The sequence below is a fragment of the Acipenser ruthenus genome, chromosome 29, assembly GCF_902713425.1.
Source record: "Acipenser ruthenus chromosome 29, fAciRut3.2 maternal haplotype, whole genome shotgun sequence".
Taxonomy (NCBI): Eukaryota; Metazoa; Chordata; class Actinopteri; order Acipenseriformes; family Acipenseridae; genus Acipenser; species Acipenser ruthenus.
The window spans coordinates 6,305,328-6,317,358 of NC_081217.1; the positions used below are offsets into that span (position 1 = coordinate 6,305,328).

At 37.6% G+C, this 12,031-nt stretch overlaps 1 protein-coding gene across 1 annotated transcript; it reads left to right on the forward strand.

Moving 5' to 3' along the window:
- The first annotated feature begins 1,901 nt into the window (after window positions 1–1,901).
- Window positions 1,902–4,880, forward strand: LOC117417000 (transcription factor Sox-18A-like). The gene is made up of 2 exons (XM_034028575.3): window positions 1,902–2,376; window positions 2,838–4,880. The coding sequence occupies exons 1-2, from the start codon at window positions 2,034–2,036 to the stop codon at window positions 3,704–3,706; spliced, it is 1,212 nt and encodes a 403-aa protein (XP_033884466.2). The 5' UTR covers window positions 1,902–2,033; the 3' UTR covers window positions 3,707–4,880.
- Window positions 4,881–12,031: the final 7,151 nt, after the last annotated feature.

Sequence of the window (12,031 nt, forward strand, 5' to 3'; positions counted from 1 at the left end):
ATAGCAGCATGTAAAGGTACTGTGCCTCACACATTTCAGTTTTGTGATGTTTTGTAAATGTATTAATTAGTTTTACTATCTGAGCCATAACAGAGATTGAAGATTGTATTTATAAACTCTTTCTGCTACAAGGAGTAACAAGAGCACGATGCGTTGATAACATGTGTACTGACTCTTAACGTGAATGTCAAAAATATCAACTCAATTTTATTTCATTTGGGAGGTACAAAATAAAATGAATCTATTAAATGGTTTATAAGCCGGTATATTTTTATTTTACAATACTCAAAGTTGCCCAGGATTTGCATTAATTAATTACATAGGTCAAAAGTTTTTTTCACGATAAATATGTTTTATTATATTTTCTTGTTTTATAACATTTATTAACTGGTACTTTGTTATACACTTTTTATAAAAGACAAAGTAATTCATTCACCAATTTCTGTTTCAATAGTCAGCTCATTGTATGGATGGTAACTATGCTCTGAAAATAGAAACTGCAATTCAGGGAGCAATATGAGTATTTCACAAAGGCTTTATACAATACCTGTACTGTTCTATTCACATGAACGCAAGCCTCTAGTTATTTCATATTTGTGCTGCTGTAATTCCATGAAGAATCCATTGTTTTTAAGGATGTTTATAAAGACACACTACATCTATTGATTTCAAATATGAATCAAATATTTTAATAGTTGATCAAAAGATAAAGTTGACCTCGGTGGAAAAAAAAGATTAAGAATGGTCTGATATCTCCCAATATACAGCTATGGCCAAAAGTCTTGCATCACCTAGAATTTCAGGATTGAGACATTATTTAAAAAATGAAAACTATATGAAGATCTTTTATTTAGCACCATGTATTCAAAGAAGCTACAAAATGATATTGTAAAAGTCTACCGGAAGCCATAATAGTAGTACAGTATTTCATGTTAGATTTTGAAATGTCACATTTTTCTTTTTTTTCAGTTTTCATTCAGTGTAGGAAAACTACAAAGCGGTATGTAATTCAATATTGTAACATTATTCAGCAGGTTTCATTCTATAGGGTGATGCAAAACCTTTGGCCATAGCTGTAACATGTTGTCTGGAGGCACTCATCTGAAATGCTTTGTCATTACTCCAGTGCATTAGGACTGTGAAAAGTGGTTCACTTCAGACTTGTAATCTTGGGGTCCAGAGGTTATTAAAACCTAATTAGAACTGATAGCTCCATTTGCATCACCCAGCACCTGCAGATTATTCAGGAAAATCGAATTCTATCCATAACCCAACAAGCATGTACTCTTGATCTGCAGGAGGTCTCATTTTCTAGCAGGTCCTTTCAGTTGTGCTTACCCAGAGACCTGTCTGCAGAATCTCAGGCTCATTTGGGATACCTTTTAACTTTTTACTGCAGCAAATACTTGTCAAAGGGGCTGACTGAATCCAACAATGTCTCATACATGCAGGGGGATTTGCAAACTTGTGCTGGTTTAACATTATCGTCAGGCTGTGAACCGACCATGTCAAAATCAGTTGGTGAGTACGGGGTTAAAATACGCTGTTCAATATAAGATTTCAAAGATTTCTGTTTCTCATAAAAATGGGCTGTTAATCATTGCGACACTGACTGTGGTTTGAGGCGACCGCAGTCAGGATTTTGGAGATGCAGACTTTTAACTCAAGAGGCGACTAGCTGAGGAGGCAGAGTTAGAGAATGCAGCATAAAGCCAAGCAGGAAATCTAATTTCAATTGGTCCTATGAACAATACCCCTCTCAAATTACACTGGATTGGACGGGGGGGTTCAGCTCTTCCTCTGGATATACTGCAAACAATACTCCTCCTTTCCTGCTCTCTGATTGGTGAAGAGTTTATATATTTACACCATCAACATATCAACACACATCACAACTTTCAAATCCTTAGAAAAAAAGGTCTAGAGGAGAGTTTGTCCAGTGATCTAGCTTGAATAGTTATTAAAGGATAATAGCAACATCTTCAGCTTTCTTTAATAAAATAGATTTTGAAAAACAAGGTTTTCTTGCTGGAATGAATATATCTGAGTCTAGTTATCGTAGAGAGGAGAATTCTCAGCCCAGGGGCGACTGTTCATGGGTTGGAGCCCATAGCCCAGGCTGTGATCCCGGGCTTGGGTTCGACCAGACACTAGTGGGAGATCCAGGTTCTGTTGCTGCCGCTGAGGGCCGGACGGCCAGCCCGGAGTCCAGGTTTGGATTAGGTACGGCTCCAGGAAGCTTGGAGGGGAAATCCGGAGAAGAATCTAGGATTCGACGGCCCATGAATGCCTTCATGGTCTGGGCTAAAGACGAAAGGAAACGACTGGCTCTGCAAAACCCTGATCTGCACAATGCAGTCCTGAGCAAAATGTTAGGTAAAAATGAAAAAAAGTTGAATTGCTAACACTGACTTTATTTGTATTTTGTTTATATAATTTTCTATATTCTGTATATAATAACCAGACAGAATGATACTGCACATTTATGGTTTCCAGAGTTATTTTTCAATGCTGCAATTATATTATAATTATAATTGTATTATAATTACTGTGAATTGAGAAATAGACCTTTCATATAATTTATCCATAAGGACATTCTGGATATCCAAAGATTTTTCTCGAGTGCACCTTTTTGTTCTTTTATTAATTTGATGCTTCTACTGTACTTTACTGTACAATATATATTTTTTGTAACTTTAGTAATATGATTATCATAAAAAATAGACTTTCTTTCATGGGGGTCATTGCAGTTAAAAAAAATACATTACTCACAGAAATACAAAATTAGTAAAAACAAAAGAAAAACAACTTTTTTTCTTCTTCTTTGATTTGCACAGGGCAGTCCTGGAAAGCTCTGAGTTCGATTGAAAAACGTCCATTTGTGGAAGAAGCAGAGAGGCTGCGAGTCCAGCATCTCCAAGATCACCCCAATTACAAATACCGCCCAAGAAGAAAGAAGCAAGCCAAGAAAATCAAACGGATGGAACCAAACCTCCTTTTCCACAGCCTTTCCCAGACTTGCGGTGGTGAAAACTTCACTATGAATCACCACAATGGGAGCCACCACCAACTGCCTCCCCTTACCCACTTCAGAGACCTTCACCCCATGGGCTCTGAGCTTGAGAGCTACGGACTGCCAACCCCTGAGATGTCTCCTCTGGACGTGCTGGAGGAGAGTGATCCAGTCTTCTTCCCGCCACACATGCATGAAGACTTGAACCTGGTGCCCTGGATTAACTACCACAACCACAACCACCAGCACCACCACCCGCAACACCACTCCCAGAAATCATCAGAGTGCCGTCAGGAGAAGGCACACATTACGAGAGCTGAAGTGACACACATCTCCTTCTCCCCAAGCCCTGAGGTCATAAAGAACCCTCACACTCGCAGTGTCTACTACAACCAGTTATATTCAGGAGCCCAGCCCAGTTTCTCAGGCCATCTCGGCCAGCTCTCACCTCCACCAGAGGCTCACCAGGTGGACAATTTGGAGCACTCGGAGTTCTGGACAGAAATGGACCGCAATGAGTTTGACCAGTACCTCAACATGAGCAGGACTCGTCTTGATGGCCCGGGACAGACGTACAACGTCTCTTTGTCCAAGGTGACTCCTAGACACGTATCTTGCGAGGACAGCCCTTTGATATCTGCTTTGTCGGATGCCAGCAATGCTGTGTACTACAGCACTTGCATCACAGGGTAAATTGCAATGTGTGGTTAGTCACAAAAAATGATTTGGTCTATAATGTATGTCATGTCATATAGTAAACATAAATCAAAAGATAACCTGATAAAAAATGCATTCACTCTTACTAAAAAGAAACAAATTTAGACAAACATTTTAACGAAAAGTCTCTATCAATGGCTTTATAATATTTTTACATTATAAGAGACATTGTCTATTATGATTGAGCATTTAAAATTCTGCATACATATTTTTTCGATTTAATGATTTCCCATTTAGATCATTTAAAGATACAATGTTGAATACAGACGCCTGACCAAATATTTTTCAGACTAACTATAAACATGGGTTTCAAGTGGAAATTGCTTACACATAATGTACTATAGTATTGCTACCGGTCCTATAGTATGCATAATGTATATCAAATCTGTGATGTAATTTTGACAGTTCTATAACATGTTTTTTTTCATATGCACTGGTTCTCAGCTATCAATTGTTTTATATATAATGACAATTTAAAAATCTAAACAAATCATGCAGACACTTTGATTAAGACGTGATTCTAACTTGCAAGTTTTGCCAACACGATGATCAGATTTACCAGATGTGGTAACATCATGGGCCTCAAAACTCTGAATACAATGAAAAAGATAACTAGCTGTTTAAGCCCAAATGAAATAAGCCCTTAAGTAGAACCGTCTGCCGTCCGTTGTTGCGTGTATCTGAAGAGACAGATTCTTCTAAGATCATTTCTCCCAGAGTGCATGCCATACAGCTCTGGAGTGTTGCACTGAGGTTTCACAGGAATGGATTGGAACTGAATGTGCATTGTAGTTTATGTTAGCTGGAATTGCTGGGGCTGGCTGTGGTATATCTGTCTCTGTTTTATATTGGATTATACAAAAAAAAAAGTGTGTGTGTGTGTTTGGGATTATCATGAAACAACGCAACATCTCTGTTCCAAAAGTTTATTAAAAGGACAAAAGTATTGGTATATTTTTTTGTTTTTTTATTAGTATCAGCTCTGTAAATAGTTACAATTGTTGCTGTCTTTAAAATGTGTTTCTAATTGTTTTAATAATAAAATTTATAATGCTTATTATGTGTGTGTTTCAAGCATTTTGTATTTTGCGAGATTTGAATGTATCACATTTTAAGATGTATGGTGGCATTCATAAATGGGTAAAACGTGTTCACTGTCACAGCCATTGCTTCATGAATACAGCTCATTGCGTATGCAGTGAAAGACTCGCCCTTGTTTTTACTACTACCATACCAAGATTAGACACTGTGATAACATGATGAGTGTCTGAGAAGTAAAGACATGTTTAAAAACCCACAATGTTTAGGTTTAAGTTCACAGCACTCTCTTATTCCATTTTCTTGGATTTTTGATAAACCACAGGGAAGACTTGGCCAGCAAACCAATTATTTCAAAACCACTGGCTAAAGACACAGCATGATTTCGAAAGAGGACAAACTAGGGACTAGTTTACAAAGTTTTTAATACAAATACATACCCATATACATACATGCCAACAGTCCCAATATTTACCCATAGAAAAAAAAAACATTTCTTCTGCACAGTGGAGTTAGTGAAAACCACACGCTGTGCTCTTCGTGCGGCTGACACATCTGCAGATCACTAACTTATACAAAGGTAAGAACGCTTCATTATGTCTATTTTTACTGTCATGATGGTCATGTCGTGTTGAGTTAGGGGGGATACGTCTATCATATGATAATCCTCCCATGTGTATGATGCGTATGAGGTTTGAAAGGAGATATAACTGCAGTGTACAAACCTTTTTTTAATAATTTAAACAAACTTTATACATGCCCATATATACCACAGTAAAGCATACATGCACTCTTGTTTTAGCAAATTGTTGGATGTGGAAATAAAGTTCAGATGTCTGCTTGCTTCTTGCCCCCAATTAATGGGTGGTAAAATTAGCTAGAATGTCAAGACAGAGGAAAGTCCTGTTAAACCACACAGGGACGGGATGACTGGTTTATGTCTGGGAAGTGCATTCAAGGGGAGATATCCTCTTCTGAATACATATCACATTCTGATGAGGCTTCCCGGAATGGAAAAACGTTGTGTAACCTTTTGAGACAGCCTTCTGTTCAAACTCTGGTATCATTTCTCCTTGCCTTTATATTTCACAGTACCTATGTTAAAGTCCCCCCCCGCCCCTCACCTGTCACTGTCTCTACTACTGCTGAGTCAGATGACTTCAAACAGAGTTCACTGCATATAGTTAGATAATTAGGTCTTTTTATAACACATCAGGTTCTGAATTTTCCAGCAATGGATATGTAATTCTAAGTAATTTCATAAGTTAATTACTTTCAATATTATTATTATTATTATTATTATTATTATTATTATTATTATTATTATTATTATTATTATTTCAAGTGCCCTTGACCATTTTGCTTAGAAACCATTATGCAGTTTTTTTTTGTTTTTTTTAGGTAAATTCCATTAAAAAGATTAGCTTATAAATTCGAGTTAGTGACAGATTGCAAGCATGATGTAATTGTTTATAAAAAATAACCCGGGTATCTGGCAGTACTCCATAGCAAGCAATGGAAGCAAAATATCTTAGTAGGTATCCTGTGTAAGGATGACATGTACAGAGGAAACACCCTATAGAGTATGACACACAGTGAATCACACAGATGCAGTGTTAATCAGAACATGGTTAGTCGGAAGAGGAATAGGATCATGTTGTGTACATTTATATTACAGCAATAGCGCCACCATACATTTTGATTTAATCCAGTCCTTGGTTGTTCTGTTTGTGCTTTTCTGTTTTTATATGCTCTCACCTTGCTACTGTTTCAAGCAGAAAGCCAATCAATCAGAGGGTAACCTACACTATACTCACTTGGATGGAGAGCTTGGCATGCCTGGAGAGCTACAGTGGAAGAATGCGGATTAATAATTGTAGTTTTTCTAGTTTACAATTCGATTTTATAACTCTAGCTGCTTGGGTCTTGATTCGGTTTTTGTTTCCTGAATTAACGATATATAAGAAGTTGCTTCTCGATTGCTTTTGGTCTTCATAGTATATTTGAATCTGCGAGCGATGTTTCCCTATGATCATTTGGTTACTGGTACATTTGGACAGTAAATATCTCTTGGGAGATGCGGTGACTCCTCCCTAACTATATGTCTCACAGCAGCCGCCTGAACATGTCATTCTGTGGCATCTTGGTTCCTCTTCGTATTGAAGCCTCCAGAAAACCAGAATTGAAGGTCACGTCTAAGACAGCTTGACCTGACCTGCCCTGGATAATGACAGGCGGATGGATACCCACTGGTGATATGATGGTTCCAAAGAACTGTCAAGTTTGCTTTTGTTTCTATGATGAAACCAAGACACTACTGTAGCTTAAACTGATGTACCGTAAATCTCTCATGACATCAGGTACGAATACAGGCATAGTATGGCAACCAAAGATAAATGCAATTCAGAGCAGCATGTACTATTGGTATCTGAAACACAGGCAATGTTTATATGTTTGGTAGATCTAGGGCATGTTTTTAATGAAAACATTGTGGGTTGCAGCAGAAGATGGGTGATGCAAAACATGAGACAGAAAGACTCATTTGGAACATCAAATAGATACAAAGAATCAAATAATGAAATAGCTAGAACAAAACTTTCATGTGGGGAACAAAACCCCAAACCTCATAAATGTTATCATCTTTCATCAGCTGCGATAGCCACCCCTTGATACATGAAGCAGCAGCAACAGCTAACTCTAAAGATCTAGTTACTGAGCTGGCTTGTCCTTGTTAAAGTGAACACACATTATTCTTTGAAACAACAGCACTGCACTTGTAGGACTGTCACAGACCCCTATAAAACTAGTCACTAAATTAAAAACGTGTCACCTATACTGTTATTAAAATTATCATGGCTGTCATACTGGCAAAATTGTATTTTAAAACCAGAAAACAGAAACTTTTTGTTTACATTTTGTGGTTTTCCTCGAGGGAAAAAAAAAAGACTACCCGCTAGACAGCGGTTGGTGGAAGTATGCCATTGGGAGCCCAGGAACGGATATAGTAATTTTAAAAGCTGCATCCCAGAGGAACTGTGGAATTAAAGCTGCCATTCATCTCTGCAGATTCCCACAATTTACAACATTGTCTTACATTAACTTGTTCCCTTAATGACCAAGAATGATATCCCTGATAGAGAGGTCTGGTTTGGATTTTTACAGGGTTCTATGTACGCTAATACTTTCATTGTAGTGGCAGGATTCTCTTTTTTTCAGAGCAAGTCTTCAAAAGCAAGTGAAGACTTGTATGTATAAATAGAACATCTGTAGGATTTTAAACAGCCTCTGCTGCTGTTTGTGTAGAGTGGGATTTGAACCACGCTTGCATGACTCACCCTGTACTCCAGGTGGCAGTGTGTTTACTAGGCAAGCCTATTCATTCATTTTTGGATAGGACAAGAAAAAAAAAAGTATCCTGGAGGCCTGTGCTGAACTGCCTGTCACTTTACGTAACATCAGCTCTACCCATCATTAGCTGATTAGCAGAGTATACTTTTTCACCATTACCGTTCATTTTTAGCCTGTGCTGTGTTTATTCTATATTTGTATATTACAAACGTGTTAATTAAAATAATTAGCAGCAGCAGCAGCATGCATGTGCGACTATACTTGTGTACGTTTGTAAGTGGTGTTAAAAAAAAAAAAAAAAAAAACGGCTGCAATTATGTGGTTAACGATGCAGGTAAATATTCAACAAACACGTTTTTTTTTTGTTTTTTTTTTTTTGTTTTTAACAAAAACAAGAGGTTAGGGGTTAAGGAGTTTATAATTAAATAATTAAATAAAATATTGCTCATTAAACCTAAAGCAGAGTGTATTGAACGCAGTCCGGAGGTGGCAATATCACACAGGCTATACATTCTGCAAGTGCCTTAACTCTCTAAGACCAGACATGCGACTTTCAATACAACTTACTGGACTTTTCCTGGAAAAATATTTTAAATAAATACAGTACAGGAATGCCACTTTACAAATTAAAGAGTGGCTAGAATGCAATCCAAAGCTATTTCTTAAATTCGTGAGATTTGTAAATGGTGGCACAGAATAAGACAGAGATGCACAGGTTTTCCAGGAAACAAAAACACAGTTTATTCACACTATTTACAGGAAAACAGGACAAAATAACAAAATAAATCAAAACAGGCCATAGGCAGTCTGAAGGGTTAATGTCCCAGGGAGAAGCCTTATTAGGGAGTTTCCCCAAAGTCCTTTCAGGGCAGGTTTTCCAGTCCCCCTTCATTCCAGTCCTTATTTTCTCCACTCTCAACTCACTGGTACCTCTGTCAGGACTTATCTACACACCAAGATTTTTTTTTTTGAGAGTCTACAAGAGTATTAACAATCCTTGATAAATGTATGTTTTGTTTCCTAAAAGATTTTTAAATTTAAAAAAATAAATACAAAGACAGATCAAAGAAGTAATCTGTGATATCTTGAGAATTTTGCAATGCGACAACAAACAGCTAGAGAAAGCAAGCAGAATTCACATCACGAACCTCTGAAAATTCAAATTGTTATAATAAACAGTTTTAAACTCCAGCAAGGGCGTAATACACAGGTTCTTCCTGCTGATGCTGTGGAAGAATATCAGTATAAAGCAGTCTGTTTCCTTAAGATGACAAGAACAAAAATAAAGCAAAAGGAGCCCTGTTCAGTGTCACGGCTGTAATTTCAAATAAACTGCAACTATTAAACATCCTGTCTTAAATGAACCAACATTTTTCTTGTGAACATGCCTTTTGCTGCTCTTTGAATATTCACTTTTTTTTTTTGGCGAGCTTTTTTTTCAGTGCCTTATTCTTGGCTGTCTCCTCTTGGCAGAGATCACCTGTGGCTTATTTGATTTATTTAATTTGAGAATGTCAGCGCTGCTTCCTCTCTCCTGTTATTTCAGTTGCCTTTTTGCTTCCTGCTCAGTAAGAATCAGCTCTGCCATGTCAGAAACTTGCAAAAAAAAAAAAGAAAACTAAGCACACACAAATGAATCATGGAATGTTAGATCCCAGGCTGATTGAAGAAACTTGCGTAATCTTTTTATGTTGTTTGGCCTAGAACTAACGTTAAGGTTTGATGAGGTCTGCTTAGTCCAGTGGTACCTCCATACCTGTAGCAAAGACGTCTATGTGAATTCCAATGGAATTATTAAAAATTAATACTCTCCAAATATGGAATGATCATGTGTCAATTAGGATACAGATATCTTGTTTACTTCTCAAATAAAGATCTCCAGACCTCCAGTCACTACTGTAAATTGGAACCTGTTTTCAGACAGCTCTACAAAATCCTCGAAAGAATGAATTGTGTATGTGACACAGCTCACTACCTTTCTAAACAGAGCACAGACTGCAGAGCCAATAGCGTGCCAGAGTATAGGGGCCTTGGAACCTTGGGGGGTATTACTGAAAACGCCAGACCTAAAACATGACGAATAAACAAAATTTGCTACCATAAATAAGAAACTTTAATTAACCATTGAAATCAATATCCTGATAACCTTATTTATGTCAAAGCCGCCATTATATTGTAGACCCAAAGTACTGATGTGCAACAGTGGTATTACTTTGAGAATCTGTGAAGGAAATAATTTGCACAAGAGCTGTAAAATGAACAACGTGTGGCACGAAAGGGACAAAAAGATGATTTTATGGCCATTCAGAACTTCATGACTAATTTTTGCCACTTCTAATGTCTTAAGTCAATGGCGTTGTTCTTTATTATAACATCCACACTTCTGTCAGAGATATGAAGTGGTGTCACGTCTTAACACAAAGAGATTTGCATTCATTACTGACCAACAGTGCCTGGCATTTATTCATTCCCAGGCCTCTTCCTTCAGCAAAGACATGTTATTGTGCCAATAGAGCTGCGATCCTAGTGCTGTGATTCTATGAAGTAGACTGCTACTGAGAGCTAGGCTTACCAAACTTATTCGTCGCTTCACCTGAGGATAAGATTAGTGTACTCTGTGGTTTTAAGAAATGGGGTATCTAAAATGACAGATATAAGCATTATCAACTTCATGTTACACATGAGCAAAATGTCGTTTTTACTGCCAAACTATTGAGCTATCAAACTTACTTTCACTCAACTCAAATGACCCTCGATTATCCTTCCACCTCTATAAATCTACTTCCTGTGCAGCAGGTACTGTATTCCTGAAATGGCTAAATGATGTGGTGATAAATGGACTTGGTTCAAAGTGAAGATAATGGCTGGAAAACTAAGCATGCAAGACCTGCCAGAAAGTTGTTAAGCTTGGCCAAGACTTGGGTATTTCACCTTTAGTGGCTCTTAAGATTTCCTCAGTAGCTATACTGCATGTTCCTTCTTTGTAGTGAGGGGGAGAGTGCATGTACCCACAGGGACCAGCAGGAAAATAGACACGCATGGGAAACGCAAACTCCATTTTCACATCTGCGTGTGGGCTGTCTTTTTTTTTTTTTTTTTTTTTTGTCATTTGTTACAAAGTCGTTAATAGAGTCTGAAAATATGTTTGTTTTTTTTCTTTAAGAAAGAGTTCCCGAGGCACACAGGCACTGCTGAAAGTTCGGAAGAAAACAGGAAACTACGAGCCGCATGATGCAGCGGAAAGGAGACAAACGAGAGAACTGCTGTAACGAGGAAGAACAAGGACGCTGACAGGATATTTGGAAGCGGGGGTTGTGAAATCGTGTTTATCTCACCGGCACAGCACCTCACAGTGTTACTTACAATGCAGCCAGCTGGTGTTAGGCTACACATTTGTAGTCATCAATCTTGTTAAAGAAACAAAGTTTTATTTCAATGGTCTAAATACCACCTGCCTTTAACGCTGCAGTAATGATGTAGGTGTGATTAATTGACCCCCTTATTAACTGCACAAAATACAGTACAATAGACCAATGAGTTTAGGACATTAGTATTAAGATCTGTCATATATAGATCATTAATGTATACCCAGTTCATTTGCAGTAACACAGAATGGAACCCACTTATGATGCACTACAATGTAAGTGTGTCCAAAATACTGCAGTGTAAGGCTTATTTTGGTAGTAATATAAAATATTGTTGTAAGGTAGCTGTTGCAAGCAGTAACAGTATGTGAGCTTGTATAACATACAGGACAGCTGTTTGAAGAGATGGTCAGAGCTGAATTCATCAACCCCATTAAGATAGTACATCTCAGCTCTCATGTTTGTGAATGACAATAACATAAGCAAAGCACATTTCAATGAATGGGTAATGGCACATCGATTCAGCAGTTATTTATACCACACAAAATAA

Bases quoted from the DNA above. Each gene is read 5' to 3' on its own strand.
- LOC117417000 (XM_034028575.3), top strand. From the start codon at position 2,034: ATGAATATATCTGAGTCTAGTTATCGTAGAGAGGAGAATTCTCAGCCC. The intron at 2,377-2,837 runs GTAAAAATGAAA...TGATTTGCACAG, and splicing joins AGTCCTGAGCAAAATGTTAG to GGCAGTCCTGGAAAGCTCTG.